General features: G+C 40.2%; 1 protein-coding gene across 1 annotated transcript in view; it reads right to left on the bottom strand.

Annotated features, from left to right (window-relative positions):
- GAD1 (glutamate decarboxylase 1) overlaps positions 1-2,776 on the bottom strand; it is a 33,674-nt gene extending 30,898 nt beyond the window's left edge. Inside the window, exons 1-2 of the mRNA XM_021534786.4 lie at positions 2,092-2,776; positions 807-952 (exon numbers count right to left, since the gene is read on the bottom strand). Coding sequence (XP_021390461.1) covers positions 807-876 — 70 coding nt within the window. The 5' untranslated portion in view covers positions 877-952; positions 2,092-2,776. The remainder of the gene's footprint in view (positions 1-806; positions 953-2,091) is intronic.
- Positions 2,777-21,715: the final 18,939 nt, after the last annotated feature.

Here is a 21,715-nt window from a genome sequence, read left to right as displayed (position 1 = left end):
CCCCTTTCCCGTTTTTTCCAGTTTCAGAATAATGACAATAATGACTCCGATGCTCCGTGTCTCGGACTGCTTTCAGGGTAAAAGCTATTACCTGCTCTGCTGTCCCTGACAACCTATCATTTCTTAGTGTTGGCCCGCTCTTTGTCTCTGATGCTTCATAACATCGAGCCTCTTATTGTTCGGGTTTTAATTTTTTTTTCCTGTAGGCAATGGTCTGAACTGCCTGGCAGGGCTTATAAACTGATTCTCTATCCACCTGCAGCAGCCTCTGCTTCCCACTCACACCTCAATAACTCAAGGCGAATTCAGAGCAATTAGGAATATAACGCTTTGAAAAGCTGCAATTAGCATCCAAATTTCGCTTGATTACAGGCTTCAGCGTAGGCTGAAAAGAAGCTGCAGCATTAGCATTTATAAAATGTAGCTGGGAGACACCTGCTTTAATACCCTGGTGTAACTTCGCCCTTTAACTGATTTGTTTTCTCCTCACCCCTTCCAACATCCCGATTTTGTTGTTCATCTGGGAGGTCAGTTTATTGCCTGTATCTCTCAAACGTGTTTGTAAGATAAAGACAACGTTGGCCAGTAAGGTGGGCTTTTCCTCACAGCGTTTTACTCGCCACGGACCGACCTCTCCTGTTCCCAATAGGAAGATGGTTTCTTTGTGTAGAGCACTTTCCGCACCTTGCTTAATGGCGCGGAACAAGGCTTCATAGATGTATCATTTCGTTTCGAAACTGGTCTTTCTGAGCCTAAATGGAGAAAGCCTCCAAAACACTTAAAACGAGGAAAATAGCAAAACCTACTTGTAGGTCGCAGATTAGGTGGGGTGGGGTCCGGAGCATCGTTGGAGGACGAGGGAGCAGAGGAAGCCATCCCTTCAGAAAAGCCCCGGTCCTCGGAGCTCGTATTTCCTCGATATTCCTCTGAGGGGTGGGCAGCAAGGAATTTGCTGGAAGGAAGAACAGGCGGGTTTAGTAGTCTAGTCTCCTGGAGCACCGCACCAGAGTCCCGTCTAGACGTCAGCGGGCGGCAGCCGCGCAGGTCCCGAGGCGGCGGCAGGACCGGCCGAACCGGGAAAATGCCTCGACAGACTGAAGAGCAAAATCTTCCCTTCCCTAGATTCCAGGGCGCTACCCCCCGCGCCTGAATGACGGATTTAGCAGAGCATGAAGCCTATAGCAATTATATCGGTGGCCACTGAGCAGGGCAGTTATACGGCTCGCATCAAATGGAGACCAACGTGCAAAGCGGACTTCGAAATCACCAGCCCAAACGACCTACAATCCCAAACACAGCCCGCTTCTGGGCTTTACCAAACACACGTCAGGCTGAGCATTCAGGAAAGACTGACAGACAAAACCCCGCCACAACAAAGGTGCGTTTTGCCCAGGTCCAATGACAGGCGCCACATACATGTGAATTTACACACACATGTTTCAGCAAACCGGGGCCACTCTGTGCTCCAGCACTAACCAGCGATCTCCCGTGCCCGTGCTCGCTTTTGCGGCGCAAATGGCAGGAGAGGCATGTCTGTCTGGGGAAGGGAAGGAGTAGGAGCAGCCCTCTCTCCTCGCCAGATGTTCAGCTCTTTCCTGGCGGACACGGCGTTCCGATAACCAATACAGGGTCGCTGATCGAGAATTGCCGGGTCACTGCCCAGCTCGTCTCTTTGTCCCCACGTCTACCTGCGATTTATTTTCTTCTCCTTGTAAAGAAAATGAAGGTCGCGGTAACGAAAGAACGCTTTCTTTGTTAGCGGCTTTTTTCAAATCGGTAGCTACCGATTCATTTCCACTGCTGGGTGGATTTACACCCGCGTGTAAACGCAACGGATCAATGATTTCAATGGAGAACAGGTAGGTAAATTTTTTAAGACGAGAAAGAAAACAGCCATAAGCAGAAGATATTTTCTAGACAATGCCTAGAAGTGAAGTAACAGGTTAACACTATGTCTAGGGCGGTATCAAAAAAACCCGTTATTCCTCTATTCATACGACAGCGACCAAAACCGATTTGTGGGAGAAAAAATGCTCCAGAGGTTCCCAAAGGCTTGAAAAAACCCCAGGATGCTGTTTAGAGGACACTTACCGAGGAGGCGAGCGCACACTCTTATTGCCGTAGTCCAGGTTGGCAGGACGACTCTAGCCTGGGAGCGACCCGCCGCTTATAAACTCTGCCAGAAACGACGTCGGAATATCAATCGCGCCGCGGAATTTAATGCGAGATGACCTTTTTTCCCAGAAGTGCTCGGATTTGCTTTTTTAAAAGCGTGAATCGCCAGTTGATCTGCTTCGACGCAGGCATGAGTCACAGGACTGCCGCCACCGCCTCCACTCCGCACGGGGGCTGGGGACCGCTGGGGCGGCCGGCTGGGGCGGGGAAGGGCGGCCCACCGGCCCCGGCTGCTGTCGCTGGTCTGCTTCGCCCCGGGGCGGCGGGGCTGACTCCCGCGGCGGGTGGGGCTGTCCAGCCGCGGCAGGGGCGGCACCCCAGGCAGGCGGTTCTGCCGTGCGAGCCCCTCGTCGAGCACCTCGTGCGGATGGATCCAGAGGTTTCCCCTAGACAGCACCGGCTTGACCCGAGGTCGCCAGCTGTGCTAATAGGCACCGTACACATCGGCGCACCGGTGAGGCGACGCGGCCGAACTCCCGTCCCGGCCTTTCCCTGAGCATGGTGCGAGACTCGAATGAGCCGGGCGGGGTTCGTGTGAATTGTAGCTTAGCAACACCCCCTGTCCCCCGCTCCGCCGTGCTGAGGGTCTGATGTGACCCGCTGGCTCAGTCCGTGGTTCCCGCGGCTCGCCCCGCTCCTCCCCGCCAGAGGGTGGCAGAGGCACGGGTACCGCTGAAGGGGAACACCTGGATGCCTGTGACTTACCCTTAGATTACGATTTTATACCAGACATCCCTTTGCTAAAACCAGAAACATTAAGATAACGAGCTTTTCATACCCCTGACAACCCCATGTCTGCGTTACTCTATCCCACACCCTGAATATGCTTAGCCAACATTTTATGGTTGTGACCACGGTGCTGTATTTCAGCATGTCACGGTAGCTATGCAGATGCCTAAATCAAACCCTTCTCAAAAAGATGCCACATAAGGGGCTGGGAGGAATCCGCAATAAGAAGAGAGGAGGGGAAACAGTCTGATGGAGCCAGAGAATTTCATCTTATGCAGTAGATGCTAGGCAGTGCAATGAGCATCAGGGCTGTGTCCTTTCTGAAGGACTCGAGGCAAAAGCAAAAACTTACAAGCCCGTTTGGTAAAGGAAACCATCCGACAGACAGTATTAAGTAGCCAAGACAACTGCTTTGTCAAGCACACTTGCTCTCTAGGAACTGGACATATAACAAAAACACCGACAGCACAAAGGCCAGTTTTTAAACATAGCTTTACAGATATTAATGGCCCTAGCTAACATGACCTTTTCTCGTATCTAGACTATCATTTTAAAGCTGGTTTCAACCAATTGAGCAAGACAATTGCTCAGTGCAGAGTGGAAGTAATAATAATATAACTGTAACTAATAGTCTTTATAATGTAAACAAACGTTCAAAGGAAGTAATGGCAGGACTGCAATACAAAAAGTCAACGAACGACCACACAAAGAACCCCTAAGCCATCAGTCACTTTGAGGCACGACCCGGCTGGGTGTATTCCCGACACACAAATTTTTCCTTTCCTTCTGGCTTTCCAGAAGCGCGTGTGTCCGGAGTAAACAGACATGGTTTAACATAGATATTTACATCCTCGTAGAATCTGAGACCCGCACTTTCCAGCACCTCGAGGAGCCCGGCGCTCCCGGCTCTCCGCTCAGCACCTCGGACAGCGGCCGCTCCGGCCCGGCCGCGCAGCCCCGGCAGGGTGAGCGGCGCGCTCGGGGGCGCGGGCTGCAGCCTCGCACGGCCCGGGCGGTGTGCGGAGCGCTCGCTGCCTCCCGGCCGTGCAGGAGCACGCCGAGAGCGAGCCCCACGGGCCCGGCCCCGCTCCCCGCCTCTCGGCCCCTCTGGGTGGCGCTGCCTCTCAAGCCCAGACGCTCCGCAAAGCCCTGCGCAGACGCCCGGCCGCGGCTGCGGCTGCTCCGAGCCCGCGCTCACCACGGTCTATTCGTCCTGGCCCCGGCGGCGGCAAGGGAAAAGCAGCAAACCCTGGGGCTCCGCGCGTCCCTCCCTCGCTCATCTACAGCGTGGCTGTACAGCACGCCTGGAAACGCTTGCTAATTTTCATTTGCAACGGACCTGCTTGAAAAACCGACCTAAACCCGAACTACTCCAGCTCAGCGACTTCATTCAGAACTCGCCACAACCATTGAAATCTTTGAAACATCCTTGCCAGGTGTACACGCCCAGGCTCGGGCACTCAGAGATGTGCCGCTTTCACCGAGAGAGTTCAAAGTCTTCCCCTCCAGCTGTGCTCCTCCAGCAATCTGCTCTTTTCTCCTTGCACGTGACTGTCCCTTCCCTGAGTCTACTGCTCCAGTGCACTCTAGGCACAGGTTAGAGAGAATATCTTCGTAGCTGGGGATCCAGAAGACTTTGGCTTTGCTTTGAATCCAGATGTTTACTGATGATGTGAAACACGCAGAAAAAACCATTGATGCGTGGTATCAGCAAGACAGTAGGATGAAGATATGTAATTCCCTTAGCTGAAGCCTGTAAGCAGCACATCAACTAGAACTCACTTTAAATAGCCAGGCCTGGGGTATTTCTTGAATTCACCTCCATCCACAAACGGCACATGCTAAAATATGAATCCTGAATACCCTGAGTGTGCAAAGGAATGAACGTGATGCAATAAATATATTTAGCAACAAAGACTACTCAATAATTATATAGTTTTTATAGATGTGGACATATAAACAATGACTGTCAAGCAGGAAAAAAAACCCCACTATTTGTATTGCAACCTGTAGATTTGAATAGTCACTGTGTTTGGAGCTGCATACAATATTTTAAGAGAGATGAGCACCTCCTGCCTACACGGTAAGGAGGTCACAATATAGATAGATGACAATGGAGAGGCAAATAGAGAAAAATCCCAGTGCCCTAACGCTTCTTATTTCTTCATATTCTGAACTATAGTCATGTTATATATGCATTTATCTGCAGGCAGAAAACAAATTTGACTTCTGGTGATTATTATTATTATTGTGGGGGGTTCCCTCCATGAATTCTCTGTGTTGCCTTTTAATTGCCATTTTGTGTGGATTACGAATATTTTAGCAGGCTGGGATTAGGCAAATTCTTTCTTTGAAACTGTATACAACAGTAAGTACAGAGAACATCTGTGGTGTTTCTGGACCTGAGGGTTTGTATTTTTGTCTTTGCAGCCTGTGAGGTTTTCTTTTTCTTTTTAGTAATACAGCTATAATTTTTAATCCAGTACATTATTACAAATTATATTTATTGCATTCAGTATCTCTTTCTTTTCCTACAATTCCTGGTATACAAAAATGTCTACCTTACCTGTATCTTACATAAAATGGAATCATTTAAATAATAAATTTCATTAACTCTTGACATAGAAAAATTGGAAAATTGTTCAAAATTAAGTTTTTCAAAACTTTTGTGGCTATCATCTTTGGTACTTAAAAATACAGATAATAAATTCCTGTATATCTGTAATGAAAAAAAATGAACATGCCAAGAGAAAAAATAACAAATTAGTGCTCCGATTATTTGGATTACTTGGCCCTGTCCAGAAAATTCTACAAATGGAAATTTGGTGAAGACTGTGGATTTATACTCCTATGCTACAGATAACTTTTGCTGTTCTCTATAACTTGACAAAAACTAATAGAAGATGAATGATGTGTTTGCTTTGGGTTTATGAACAGTCAGTACTGATGTACCCAACTGGCCCATATTTAAGGATCATGTACATCACTCGAATTTCAAAGACAGCTCAATATGAACTGCCAGACAGAACATTCAGCACTGCTGTGATGAAGGGCATTTAGAAAAGTCTAATCTGAAGCACATTGTTTTACATACTTTGTGGCTTCTTGTTTCAGGATGTCCCCTTCCTGATCCATGCTGGCATGTCTTGTTGTCCATTTTGATCTGCTTCATCTGAAAAACATCCCAAAGAACAACCCACATCCTGAAACAATAGCAGTGGAAAATCCCAACTCCCAATACCCCCAAGCAAACATAGAAAGAAAGAGAGTTCCCTTACTTCCAAGCTGTAACAAAATAAAACCTTTTTTATCTAGATGGATCAAACAAATTACTTAAGTTAGGTAACTGTGATTGCAACTTGAAAGAGTAACACAAGTGATAGTACACCAGTAAGTGTACACTCTCTACCAGTTTTAGGAGGTTGCAATTTACCCTGTGTCTGAAAGGAAATTTATTTCCCACCTCCCCCAGTAACCCTGTAGAGCCCAAACAGCTAATGCCTGGATATTTTTCCCCTTATGATATTATAATTGATACATATCACTGAATTATATATTTTATCCCAGAGGAGGGCATTAGTTTACAATGAGAACATTCAGCAGTTTCAGGAATGCTGCTGCAGAAGATTGGAGAGTCAAACTGCACAATCTCAGAACAAATTTGGAGAGCTGGATTCTGGGATTTTTTAACACACGATTGTTTAAATTAAGCATATTTCACAAATAATCCTCAAGAAACAAAAAGCATGGGCTTTTCTGTTAGTTTAAAAAAAACACTTCTCAGTTAATAACTGAGTTTCAGGTATTGGCTTTGCAAGTCTCAAAAGTTTTTGGGATCATTAGAGTTGTGATTTTAGCTAGGATTTTTTGTTTTGGTTGGTTGTTTTGGGTTTTTGTTTCTTTTGGTTTTGGTTTTTGTTTATTTAGTTTTATTTTTTCCCCCTTTCCCCTCCTCTTTCCTCTGTGGTGGATAAGTCAGGTTTTGTCCTGGATAAGTCAGTTAGTTTGCCCTGGATAGCCATCAGTACTGGTGAAATAGCAGATTTCCCGCAGCACTGCATTTGAAACCCTTCCTTCCTCTGGTTTCTTTTTAGCTACAACATTACAGAAACAGAAATAAAAATAGTTTCCAAAATGGAAGGTTAAGTGCACCTGATTGAAATACAGAATTTAAACAAAGCACCAATACTTACATTTTTTAACACAGGGCAATCAAAGCACAGAAACACAAACAGAATGGTAGGAACAGCTACAAAGATGGATAACAGGCACACTGCACTCTGAAAAGTAGAGTGATATTTGCTTGTCTACCAAGACATGTTGGTCCACCAGAAAAAAACAGATGGACAGGTAAGAAAAAAAATCCTTTCTCTCTGTTAGACTGAGTAGTTAATCTTCCCTATTTCAAATGGATTTCACTAGCATTTTTACAACTAACAGATTCCTATTTGGAGGTAATAGAAATGTGCATGAACTTTAAGCAAAGCAATCATTAGTTACACGGGCTTCTCTATTCAGTACAAGTATGGAAGATTATGAAAATATTGAGGGGCATTTTTAAGGACAAAACCACTTCTCCCAGATTAAGAGATAGGTAATTCAAATTGGAGACATCTCCCAGACAGAAAAATCAGATTAGAGTTTTTACAGACACATATTCCAATCTATTTATGCAATAAAATCTTGTCTCCTTTGGCCTTTCAAAACTTCTGTGCAAGCACACACTTACCTAATGCTCTTGACTCCTGTTAATGGTATTCTGATAGTTGCACTTGAAGAATACAACCACAGGAAAAAACAGAGCTGCTGTCATCTGGAACAACATTAACTCAGCACTAGAACAAGAAACAGAACTTAGCCACGTTGAATGTTGTTGAGTAGCGATGGGATTAAATTATTTTAAGTTACAGAAGGTGAAAAAGAAGGCTTATTATTAAGAAGTAGTGTCTTTTTATAACTAGGATTGCTAAAGTGAGACTTCATTGGTCTCAAAGTAAAAACCTTTCACACTACTGGTGATCCATGAATAGCACACTGTGGTAGAACGTATCTATAAACAACATGAACAGAAAGAGAGATAATAATTGTTTAAATTCTTTCTCTCCAAGTTTCCCAGGCCTGAAGCCTGGGAGAATCCTTTGTTCTCTCTTTGGCTGAACTGAGAGCCTCCACAATGCTATCTTTAACAGTTTAGCCATAACAAAATTTTAAAAGCGAATACACAGGAGATAAAGTACAGCACTGCTCTGAGCAGTGAATCAAGTATAACTTCTCTCTTCGTAATCTTAAAGGATACTTAATATTTGCTAGGGTTTAAAGGAACTGTCTGGGAAGGGATTCAGGAGAGTACAACGGGTCATGCTCTGGTTTCCAACCGCTCTGTTCTCCCCAGGACAGGTAGCAAGGCTACTTGCATTCCTCTGCAGCTAGAGAGAGAGCACCAACGACAGAACACCAGCCTGGGACTAGTCGTGCCACACAGAAAACTTTACAAATGTTCCACTGGCTTCCTCCTTCAGAGAAAATTCTGTTACAGAGGCTTTAGGGATCTGAAGAACTGCAAGAATGAACAACACATTGCTTTTCTAGAATGTTAAAGAGCCCAGAATTTCCTTTTCCAGAATCTAAGATGTTAGACATAGAATATGGCTTGTGTATTGGTGTAAATTAGCCCTAAATGTCATCAGATATTAACATAACCACTGCTTTCTACAGGCTGTAGAAAATGCTGCAACAGACTTCAGCTGCAGTAAGCAGAACTGCATTCTGGTTACTGGTTTTTAAAATGTTGAAAAAAACCACTTAGTGAGTGAATAAACTCTTCCTAAAATACAGCAGGGGATCCAGGTAGATGAAGGATAACTTCTGAGAAATTTAAGAAATTCTTGTTCAAGTAAATGCATTACAGATTCATCTGCTATTTTAAAATGTTTTTTTGTCAACAGTCAGTTTAAAAATGCATATTTTAAACAACCAGCCAGCCAGCCAGCTAACAAACTGAGCTCAAAAGATGCAAAATCCTTTCAAAAACCATTCGACACCGAACAATCATCCTTAATTTTCACTTTGCATTAATTCTCTACAGAAGAACAAGAACACACTGGTAATGACAGGGACTCCAGGAATGACCTGAGATGCCACTGGGATACCGAGATATTGTACCTTGGACCAAGATAAAGTACTGGAGACCTGCAAAGGCACTTCTGCAACATAGGAAGATCTCTTCAAGTAATTCATCTCCAAACCTGTGATTTCATGCTCCTTATGATGCTGGGGTTAAACAAAGAAACAGACCCCTGTTAAGAGGCACAAGTTTTTGATCAGCACTCTCTGTCATGTTTATCCTATTATTCCTGCATCAGGAATTACTGAAAGGAAAATAACACAACACAGAGATATTGCTTTGGCTAAAGGCAGGAAGAAACCCATGGAAATTCTTTTTATGAGCACACCTATCTAAGCATAAGAAGATTAACCTATTATTTCTCCAAGACTTATAAATTTCATTAAATATCATTTAGACACATAATTGATAAACAGAGATTTTTCTTACGCTAAGGTAAAAGAAAGATACACAACTTAAAATGATAGCATTAAATGGTTACTATACAGCTCTAAATACTAATACCAGGCCCTAGAATTTCTGCAGTGAAAAGCAATACTAAATTTTAATGTACTCATGTGTTAAATGAAATATGTTTGTTGTATATTTTCTTCTGCCTACCCCAGAACAGCACGTTAGCTGTGTTTGGTTTTCATTACTTAACTTTATTGAATGTGGTTACACTCAGTCCAATTCTCCACCCCCATATAACTGCAGGTTTTGTACAGTAAAATTATTAATATATTTTTAAAAAACCCTGTAAATAAAGTAGGAATTGGGTACAAGCCTTATCTGCAGTAGCATGCCTCAAAGTACTTTTCCACCACCTTAAAACCAGAGAGTAGCACTATCTATCAAGTTAGATGCATACCTTTTCACAGAGATCCCAGCCAATATATATCCAAACTTCTAAAAAGATTTTAACTCATCTATTTCTTTCTGCATTGTAACATGGTTCACTTAGTCCTCACCATGTGGACACCAACTGATTTGAGGCAATACATATGGCAGGCATCCCACATAGATGTCTGCATTAAAAATGGAAAAGATATTAGTATAAAATGTAAACCATCTTGAGTTTATATATATGATCTATTATTGAGATACTCTACTAAAGGGGAATTTGACTCTTAAGAGCATATCAGAATAATTTTCAAGTTTTAATGCCAGACCAGAAAAATAAGCATATTTATAAAGTAAGAAGAATGACTCCCAGCCCATATTTTTTTTCCTGTCATTAGTAAAAGAATTCATATGAATTCACTTAGTTTTTCAGAAAATTGTTTTCTGTTAGGAAAAAAATGCAAATTCAAAACCAAACAATAGGAGATGAATGCTGTGGACACTAAAATGATATCAGTAATTCAGGAATCACAACTGCAAAGAGGTTGATAATTTTTACTCCTTTCAATTTAATTCCACTTCTCTCTGGAAAGTAGCTGGTAACTTATTGCTTATCCATATCTAGAAAACAATCCTTTTGTCCTTTCTAAAGCCTAGCTGTGTCCAGAGAAACAAATAAATATCTGTGGTAAATTTGCCCAAAGAATCTGTATTATAATCTCTTATGCAGATCAAGCTCCTCAGGAGTGTAAATTCAAACCTTCCCAGTTGATTATAAATATTTCATACCACAGTGGCAGCTACTACTGTAGTTCATACCATTTCAGTCTATAAGTTTCATAAATGTTAACAATAAATTAATATTAAATTGGTACAAGTCACAATCTTATCAGTTATGTAGATTTTCTGATCAATTTTAGTATTGGCACTTATTCAACAGTGCTGCTTGGTTTTTCTCCAAATCTAGACAAGAGACTCTCATTGAAGCTATGTATTTTTATAAAGATGTCAGGCAAGGCTTTTCAGCTAAAATACTCTTAAGAGCCATATAATTAATGTCAAGGCTACAAAAATCACAAGAATTTTCAGCAAGCAGTGTTTTTAAGACAACATTTCTGCCACTCAAAACTACAACATTGTTTTGCAGATTACAGAGTTTTATACAATCATGCTGTTTTTCCCTTGTTCAAGTAATACAAAGGAATAGATGAAGTCCAATACTCCTAAAATACTGTTTTGCTCAACTTATGATCTGTGTCACAGTTTCCATTTAACTTGTTGGTCCAACAGAAAAACACTTTATCAATTACTTCTGCATACATCAAGTTTCCATGTGTCATCAAGTTAGAAAACATGGTAATTTTTACAGTTATATGTTTGAAAATACTGCAGGGACTACAAAAATTCTAAGATCTGTTATTAATTTTACTAAAGAATACTGAAATGTCTAATAATAATTATGAGTGTACTTCAAAAGTGTATGTTGAAGATTGTTGGAGAATCAAAATCATCATTCAAATACCACTATCTCCACATTAATTTTCTTCATCATTACTATTTGAACAGCTAGGGTTTTATTGTTTTGTTATTTCTGCTTTAATCACTTGTTTCTGCATCATCGTCACTCTCCCCACTGACGAATTTCTGTGCTTCTTCTGCCATAAAAACACACACAGCTCAACAAAGATCTAAAATTAGCACAGCTGGTCACAAGAAAATAATTTCTTTATGGGGAAACATTGGGCCATCAAGCCACCTTGCTGCTCCTGTTTCCTGTAGCTACACAGTGGCAAGAGAATGGAACCCTGCCCCACGTATCTTTATCCTAAACTGATCCAGGAAGCCTTGATCACAAATGAGCAGTGCTAGCTAAAGTCAATATGCGAGAGAAAAAAATACACATCTAAACCAGGTTTGGAAGTATTCAAAGATGGATTAAGGTGATATCTGCAATCCTTTCCTTCTCATTACCTCTTTCTCATATAACAGAATTCAAAGGTACTTCTTGAGGTTAATATCCTTCAGACTAACATTCATTTCATAGTAAATGTGGCTTATATTTTGGCACAGTTCAGTCACAGGTAACGTCTCAGAGGACCCTCAGAATGACTTCTGTGAATAAGGGGAAGTTTAAAATTGCTTTCCTTTACTGACTTTTACATATTCTCTGCTGAAAATTTCCTGCTAGAAGAGTTTTCTTCAGCATTTGTCTTCTGCTTCAGTGCAGGGTGAGCTTAATCACAGTGAGGTTTTTATTGATGCATTAGTTTATATTATACTGAGACAGTTGATGTGAACTCACATGGGCTACTTGCTCTGAATTTAGAAGACTTTCTAAATTTGTTGGATTTCTGACCTTTTCCTTTCTCTCTTAATGTACTGTAAAATTAATACATGCAACTGAACATCAACAAGTGAAGAATGTCTAATCTGACATTTTATAGGCCAAGGCAGAATATTTAAGACATAGAAACCCCAGACATAATAGAAGTATTTTATCAATCACTAGCTTTTAAAATACCAAGTCAGGTTCCTGTTAGTACAATAATTCTCATTGCGAAAGGCAAGACTGTATAAAAAATATTGTAGTTGAGATTCTCAAACTTACCTACCACCTTTTCTTCAACAAGTGGAAAAAACTGCTTGGACTTAGTATTTTCTGGTTCATAAATCAGAACTGCAGGCTGACAACATAATACACTACAAACATGTATGATGACAAAATAAACAGAAAAAAAAAACCAAACAGAGATAAATCTGCCTCTTATGGTTCATAAAAATGTAAATCATGTAAACCAATGAAAAACTTTACAAGTACACAGATCAGAAATGGATGTTCATAGCCTGAAGAATATCATGCTCTTGGGTAATATCATAATTTTGAGTAAGTGATTGCAATGCAATGCAAAAAAGGCATCAATAATTTTAGGATTAGGATAGAAAGCTGACAAATTACTTTAAAGAGCAGTAAGATGATAAAGATCTTAAATAAAGTTTGTACTTATGATATAATGACCATATAAATCAAGAAAAACAGACATAGAAAATTCAGACACCAGGTTAAACCTGAGAGAATTTCCACAATAGCAAAATATGAAAATCTTGTATTATTTTGTATACCACTTGCACATATGCACTATGAAGTGAGCAAAACCAGTATCAAAAATCTCACAGAGAGGGATAATTTTGAAGGTGAAAAGTGGCCTAATTACATCCTTCAAGATTCTGTTAGACAATGGTTGTGCAATTGTATTTTTTCACAAGCTAACACTAATTTTGTTAGTTTTGTTATAGCAAAGTGACAGTATTTTGGGTTTTGCCATCCTACCTCCTCTTATCCATCTTTCTTCTCTAGTGCATTTTCTACAAAAACCAGCTGCAGTAGTTGAAATGAAGGCTCCCTTCCCTATCCTAATAAACAATGCATGCAGGAGCTTGTGTGACCAGATAATGATCAGGGAGCCAGTAGAAATCAGCTGAAATCACTTGGAGGTAACAACAGCAACAGAGATCAAAGAATAAAATACCAAAGCCAACCATTAAATTAATTGACAGCAATCAGGCAGGCAAAAGAGAAACTATTATAACTCTGATAAGCATGTATTTAGGGCCTCCAAATTTGTGCTGCTTCACAAACATAGCAAAACATATAAATATATTTCACATCAGGACTTGTCACTGGGAAATCATAGGAATAACTGACACAATGTAAAATGGACATTTCTCACTATAAACGAAAATCATGTGCAAATCTAGGTCTGTGAATGAAAAGCTGTCTAAACAACCTGGTCTAGTGAAAGGTGTTCCCTACCAATGGCAGACAGATTGAAACCGGATGATCTTTAAGGTCCCTCCAAACTACGACTATCCTAGATTCTATTGTATTATTCCACATTTCATACACCTCTTTTCAAAATTACCAGAATCTGAGTCAGCATTTGCTATGCATACAAGTGCAGAAATTCTGGAAATTAGGTCTCAGTACACTGCCTATATTGAAATTTCCCTTACACTGTGACTCCCCAGGAGGAGCAGACCCTTACAATGAAGGAGCATTCTGATGCAGTGAAGTAACAGGACATATACATATATGACTTCAAGATCAGAAGAATAAAAAAAACCACAGAGTACCTGGTTTATACTTGACATGCCCATAGATTTCTCTTAACCTTATAAGAATTTTAGCTCCAGTGCTTAAGTTTTTCAAGTTGCAAAGGAAATACAATTCAGAAGTCCACACTGATATACTTTCTGTTGTTGCTGGGGCACAGAATGGTCTCTGGAGAAACACTTTCACAAATGTTTTTTCAACTACTGGTTCTAATTGTAATGAATTTTAACATTCTACACAAAACAAAGGCATGTAATATTTATTTATCTATACATTCACCTATAGTTAAAACAGAAATATAAAAACAGATTTAAGGACAAGTCACAGAACATGAAGATGTTGAGTTCCCATAATGTAGCTTACCCAATAATATGTTTTATTTGATCTAAATTAAAATGCTGCCAAGTGAACCACAGGTTAAACAGTTCATCCATGCATTTCCAGTCTTTCAAAATTAATTGGGTGACAAATTGTTGTATTATTGAGCACTAATTGCTTAAAAAAAGCATGTAATAGATCAGCTGCAAAACTGAAGTCATATTACCATGGTAGTGCTTAAGCTGCCACTTCTGAAAAGCAAATTCAAAACAGTTATTTCACATTTTGGCTCATCTGACAGAATTTTGTTCCTCAAATCGAATGTTTCTTTGACTTGAAGCTTATGGTGAATTTTTTTAAAGTTTCACTTAAAATGTACACTATCAAATTTTTCAACATCATGCTTTGTTCAGTTTCCATTATTAAGTAATGCATATTTTACAGCAAATAGTATTATAAAAGTTAAAAATTGTTAAATAATTTATCTTTTGGCCCCTAAACGCATAATTTTTCATCTTGTTTGTTTGGTTCCAAAATAGACAGTAACTTTAAAAAGCATTAATTTTATATTCATGGTATTACTTAAATTCTGAGGTAGTGAAAATTTTCACCAGTTTCAACACAAATTCACGTAAGGATAGCCTGAAATTTTGGAATTACTCAGTTAAGTGCACAAATATGCAAAGCAATGGAATGCAAAATATCATACAATAACCTATTGCTACAAAGAAGGTGTATATTATATTCTGGCCCAAGCTGATGCTTACCTTGTTGGTCTCTGTCCTTTTTAAACAACTGTCTCTAGTAGAAAATGAAACAACAAAACAAAACAAAAGACCAACCATGTCTTTTTCTTTACAGCAGACCATCAGAATTTGCCTGAACAGACACTGAACAAATAGCACATCCTTTTTTATTTATAGAAGTCTTGGGACAGTACATTTTTTACTTCAGTTACTGAAACAATTTATTCATACTGACTTCAACAAAGAAAAAAAATCCAACAAACAAAAAGAAAGGAAATCAGTGAGGACTTGAACAAGGTTTCCTTTCCTACAAATTCTTGAGGTGAGTTGCTTTGCTGGGGTCTCCATCACTATTATAAGTCATCTATCCAGCAAAACACTCATATACAGCTCATGATCTACCTGATCATGTAAACACCCACAGTTTGTTCTTACATCCTATTGAGATCACTAAAACATACAGGTGTGCTTAAATGAATTTTTCTGGGGATTCTTCAGCAAGCAAACCCCATGAATGCAACAATTATGCTCTTTAGCATTTAAGATTTTCTAGAATTTGTGATTATAATTTTTGATGACCTTGCTTTTCCACTGTTACTAAACCCTCACCACTACAGGTTGTTTTTGTAGTCCTAGCAGATCATCACAACAAAGCAACATGGAACAAACATGCAGAGATTTTTAAAATGTGTCTTATGTCTACTCTTCATCATTAGAGAAGCAAAAAATAAAGCTTCTATTTTTAATAGCCAGACATCTTACTCTAGAGCAATTTTAAACTCTTATTTGGTATGTCTTATTAAAATAACATTTAAGATTTACCAGTTATTTCACCCCTTGCATAAAATAGGCACCTTGGCCCCACCCCTTGGATAACAGGAGTTAAAAAACTTACCTGGGAGCCAATAGCCAGGATAGAGCCCCTCCTGATTCACTGAACTAGTGCTGGCATTCAAGGAGAGCAAGCTGGAACAAGATAGCTCAAGAAACTCAAGAGTGAAGCTGTAAGCCATGCAGCCCCTTTTCCTCTGTCTAGCAGATGTCAAACCATGATTAAGAAGGGTTATTTGACATTATATGACTGTACAATAGTGAAGTTCTTCAGCATGAGGAGCAACAACAGTATCTAGAATTGTATATCCAGAAAGGAGTGTGAATTCCAAGAGATGTATTGCACTTTCAAAAGTACCTAACCTAAAAATGCTCTGCAGTAGCTACAAAAACTTACATTTTTTCCTCAACTGTAGCTACAGCATGACCTCCATAACTACATAAAATCAAAATTTGAATGTAGAAGTTGGAATAAAAAAGCTTACATTTTGACACATCACAAAAATTATGCCCAGTGCAGTAAGTACCATACTTAACCTACTTTGCCCTTCAGAATGTGCACTATTTATTATAATTCTAACTTAGTCTACTGGGTGGATTGCTCCTTTTTTTATCCACTAGGCGCGATCAAATCAGTGCAATAGAAGAACTGCTGATGCATGAAATGATAGGTCAATGTAACCTTGCCATGGAGTAATATCCCTGCAAATCACTGTAAACAAATAAAACAATTCATTTTTATTTGCTGTAGGTATTAGGCAAGGCATAAATTATCAAAATCTAATGCAGGAATATTTTAACTGCAAATATAATAAATTCCTCCATATTACTATACAAAACCCTCATTTAAATACCACCTTAACACACAACATGGGGGAAAAGCTTTTACAAATAAATTGTAGTTTCAGTCAGACTACCATCTACCACTGGACTTTCCCAAATCAATATAACCAATGGCCTTTGAACAATGAAAGCTTTCTAAAAGCTTTTGTCATCAGGTGGCTTTCTTTTCTTGCCTTGTCAGTTACAGATGTCTTTGGAGTATGTTCATCTAAACAACTGGCACAGTACATTTAACATAATTTTTACATATATATGTTCTCTTATTTGCTATTTTTATTTCTCATTTTAATTAGTTTATAAAAATAAAGTTAGAATTGCATTCTTGGAATTTTGATGTACTTAAAAATAAATTTGTCTATGGGATGATTCATGATCATATAAGAAAATACTTTGGAAGGCAAGTGTAAAGATGGTAAAGAACTACCACCCCAGTGGTCACATGCTAAGACATCATCCTATATAACATACTGGAAACATTAATGCATTATATTATTCTTAACAGCATAAGATGTTCTATATGAACCTCTGCTGTGCAGTGCTATTAATAAAAAATTAACCTTTTAGAATAAACTGCCTATATGTCTGTGTAAGCATTTATAGAGACTATGGTTGGTAAGTACAACTCACAGAAGATTACAAGGCAGGTGTTGTAATTCTCAGAGTACATGCTCATAATGGTTTTATGTAGCAACAGTAAAATGTGATGTAAACAAAATTAAAATGGTACTGGCTACTCCAATCTTGAATGGTTTGTTATATGTGACTACTGTATAGAGAACAAATTACATATACTACTTAGAATTTAATGTGTACTGAACTTTTAAGGTGGGTGGGTTTTATTTTCTTTCCTAAAACATCCTCAGGAAAAAGTGTTCAACTTTACAAACAAGCATGGAGAAACTATTTTAAATGTTAGGGACTAGTGAATGGGAAAAAATAGACATGGTCTAACATAAATAAATAGTGCAAAGTCATTCAAAAGTCTGAAATGCAATATTTGTAGTTATACATTTAACATGAGAAAGAGGTGTTGGAATGAGGTCTTGAAAAATTTTCATTTTTTATTTGGGACATGAGTGGGAACACGTGTGTTATCATGATAGATATCTCAAGTAGAATACTCTTGTCAGAGCAATTTTCCAGCAAGTGGATATGTCAGCTCATTATAAACCCCACATACTACACTACAATGTCATTATGAATTTTAAGCAGGGTCTGCCTGGCCACACAAAAGACTAGATACAAATATTAATGATATTTCTTTAAAAACTGATTAAAAAGTCAAAATAAAATCATTAGGTAGTAAAATGTGTTACTAATGCTACCATAGCAAACATACTTTCCAACATTTTAATAACAGACTTAGAAACTAGAAACCCTTACTAAAAGTACTGCCACATTATTTGTAGTGATAGATACTTCATAAGAAAATACAACTGGAATTATCTATTCTGGCACTCCAAACCCCTGAAAAATAAAATTAAACATAAATAAATAATTTAAAAACAAGTTTCACAAGCATATCCACATAAAATCTAGTAGAGATCTGAAGGTTCCTATAAACAGAATCAGCTGTTTATCCTTTAATCTTAGGCTGAAAGGGTCTGTGACACAGTAGTCATATGTCAAATAACCCCTAGGAACATTAAACAAAAAGATCTGCAACTTTTCTGGTTAGTCTTAAGGATACATTCATTTTTCCTATAGCATACAAATGAGAAGTTCAGAAGCTCAATAACAAAAAGCAGAATTCCTGAACACACAGTAGTTGCTCATCCTTGAAAGTAACAGACCAACATCTCCCTGCTCTCCTTGCCAGTACTGGCATTTATAAATGTTTTCCCCTTGCTGCTCTCTCACTTTGAAGCAGCTAAAGCAAGCTGTATTTTGTTGCTGGGTTTTGGTCTCCCCTCACAGAAGGCACACAGCTGTCAGGAAGACACTAGGTTTTATGTTTGAATTCCACTGCAGGGCCAGACCCTGCTCCCTTAAAAGTCAGAGAAAGTTATTCCTTTAAGTTAATGAGGAGCAGAAAGAGGTCTTGAGTAGCAAGTTTCTTCAGTATTGTGTGTATTTATAGAAACATATAAAGGTTTGGATTGAAAGGGACATTAAAGATTATCTAGTTCCAAACCCTCTGCCATTAGCAGAGACATTTTTCCCCTAGACCAGGTAATTCAAAGCCTTGAACACTTCCAGCGATGGTGCAGCCACAACTTCTCTGCGCAAACAGTTCCACTGCTTCACCACCCTCACAGTAAAGAATTTATTCCTAATATCTGATCTAAACCTACTCTCTTTTAGTTTGAACATATTACCTCTAGTCCCATCCCTCCTTGGCCTTGCAGAAGTTCCTCTCCATCTCTCTATAGGCCTCCTTGGGTACTGGAAGGTGCTCCAGGCAGAACAGCTCCAACTCTCTCAGCCCTTCCTCATAGGAGAGGTGCTCCAGCCCTCTGATCATCCTTGTGGCCCCAAAGGTTCACTTCATTCTCATGTTGGAGGCCCACAGCTGGACATGGTGCTCCAGGTGGGGAGCAGAGGGGATTTCAGCGGGGTGAAATACCAGGCAGGAAACAATGCTGCTGCCCGAGGAAATGGCTGAACTTCAGATACCTCATCAACACTCCGGGTGTGATCCTACTCACTCTTCTGACAACAGAGAGAAGAGGCCACTGAAATAACCATGGCATTGCTGCTCAGGTGACTAGCAGGTTTCTTAGTGCAACTCTGCCGATACTTAAGGGCTGCCCCAAGAGCTGGCAGCACCACCACACAGCTGCTGCTGCTTCAACCCTCACCTTATTCTCACCTGCTTTTACTTTTTGTAACTTGGGCACTGATGAGACTCAGTGTTCCCTCCTGCTCCTCCAGGCAGTTTATTTTACAGTCAGCTCATACTAGCTAGATCTGGTTAAAAGATACTTTGCATGGGCTAATTCAAGAGTAGGAACAAAACAGATGAAGGAAAGAAAAAAAGAAGACCAGTAATTATTTGACCTCACCTAAGGAGCACAGAGTCCAAATATTTGACCATGCCTCTTGCAACAAATATATACCTCCTGAAGCATTCAGGAAACGTGACAGATCTTGTATATTGGATTGAGAATCTATATATCAGACAATAACAATGTGTTACTAAATTTATCCTGGAAAAATAAATTATCAGAAGGCTATCACCTTTCAGATGTTACCGTCTTAAATAATTTCATGTTTTTGTATGATGTAATAAAGGGAAAAAATAGAAGTCAAGACTGCTTGTCTAATCATGTCTTATATTTTAAATTAAATCAGCTTTCATACTATACAGGCATATAACAAAAAAAACCCAAAGCCAGAAAACCTTATATTTCAACCCGCTCCTTTAACTCCAAAGTCGTCCGCTAATGAGTGTAAAGCTTCTCTGGAATTCACATAACCTGCTTCAGAGACATTTCATAGCCCAGGGACAGGCTGTGGGGACAGAGCTCTGTGTGGTAATGCTGTTGCAAATCTGACCCTTAGAAAAAATTAACTATAACAATGCCAAAGCTTATCCCACCGCAGTGAAAGATGAACAAGCCATGTTACAGAAATAAAGGCCAGGAGTCTTGAGGGCCACGAGAATTTAAAAGAAAATAAAAGAAAAATCAAATTAAAGCAAACCTATCAAGCCACTATACCAAAAACGTTAGGTATCAACAACTGGACCTATAACTCTGTGAAATCATTTCCAAGTTGCCGCAAAAAAGTCTGAAATATGTCCAGCGTTCCTGTGGGATTTATTTCCTCAAGTCCCCGCAGCTACCACGGGCGGCAGAGCAGAACGGCGCCCGTGCAGCGGGGCGAGCCCGCCGCTCATCGCCAGGCGCACCGCCGGCCTGGCCCCGGGCGCGGCGGCCGCGCCGGCAGCGACAGCCGCGGCAGCCGCCCCGCGGGGCGCAGCGAGCCGGGCCCGGCGCTGCCCGGCCGCGGGGTCCCGCCGTGCTCCGGGCGGGAAGGGCCGGCCTGCGAGCCGCTGCAGGGCGGTGCCTGTGCGCTGGGAACGGCCTGGAAAACGGGATTCTGTGCCTTTCTCAGTTTTAAGGGGCATTCAAGCAACATTGAAACGGTTATAATGTCATCATAGCTGCTCAAACAACTCTCAAAGGATGTTGAGACTCACAAAGTGTAAAGCCAGTCATAATGGAATGAGACAAATGTGTGATGGATCGGCCAGTCTGTGACCATTGAACACAACAAACAAAATGCGATTCCACCTCAGGAAGTTTCTGAAGCACTGTTCCCCAGAAGCTGAGAGGCTGTGCCAAGGGAAGTATCTGGTTTATATATGCCTCGTTTTTAATTCATTTTCCATAGCATCTGTTACCGGAAAACAGTCTCCTAGGTTAAACAGACCTTTGGTCTGGCTCATGGTAGCTGTGCATCTCCCTTATGTTTACCATTTCCCCTAAGAAAATCATTTCAAGCAACTCCACTCCCGTTTGCTAAGGGAAGCTGCATGTAGCAGGGGCTCATCCTGCATTCAGGGACTCGATTATGTGGGTCACACCAGGGGCATGTGCAGCTCTGCAGTTTCCTTATGGCCTTAAACACATGCTCCCCCAAAGGCACCAAAATGATTTTAAACAGATGTAGGTGGAATATTGTTAGGTCTTCCCTGAGAGCATTACAGAGGAGTGGGAAAAATACTCTGATCCCAGAAATATGAATCAGAGCCCCTCTGTCAAAAGTTAGGAAAAAGCTGAGATTTGGTGGAGAGGTACTAATAAGAGCCTAATTACTCATGCCTGAGAGCTGAAGGTGGGAAGATGTGATCTTAACCACACTCGTCTGTTGTCACAAAAACTTAGGGGCTTTAGCTGTGTAACCTATCACTGGGCAGGTCTTCAGGGCTGATTCAATCATTTAGTGAACTTTTTTGACTGAAGTGTTGCTTATTGCAGTCTAGTTCAAAGTGAATTTCTAATGACTTATTTTAAATGAAAATAAGCTTGGTAAAAGTCAAAATGCAAAAAAGTGTGACTTTACATGCAC

This window comes from Lonchura striata, chromosome 7, assembly GCF_050655825.1.
Source record: "Lonchura striata isolate lonStrDom1 chromosome 7, ASM5065582v1, whole genome shotgun sequence".
NCBI classification, from domain to species: Eukaryota; Metazoa; Chordata; class Aves; order Passeriformes; family Estrildidae; genus Lonchura; species Lonchura striata.
This window is presented reverse-complemented; position numbering and strand designations above follow the sequence as displayed.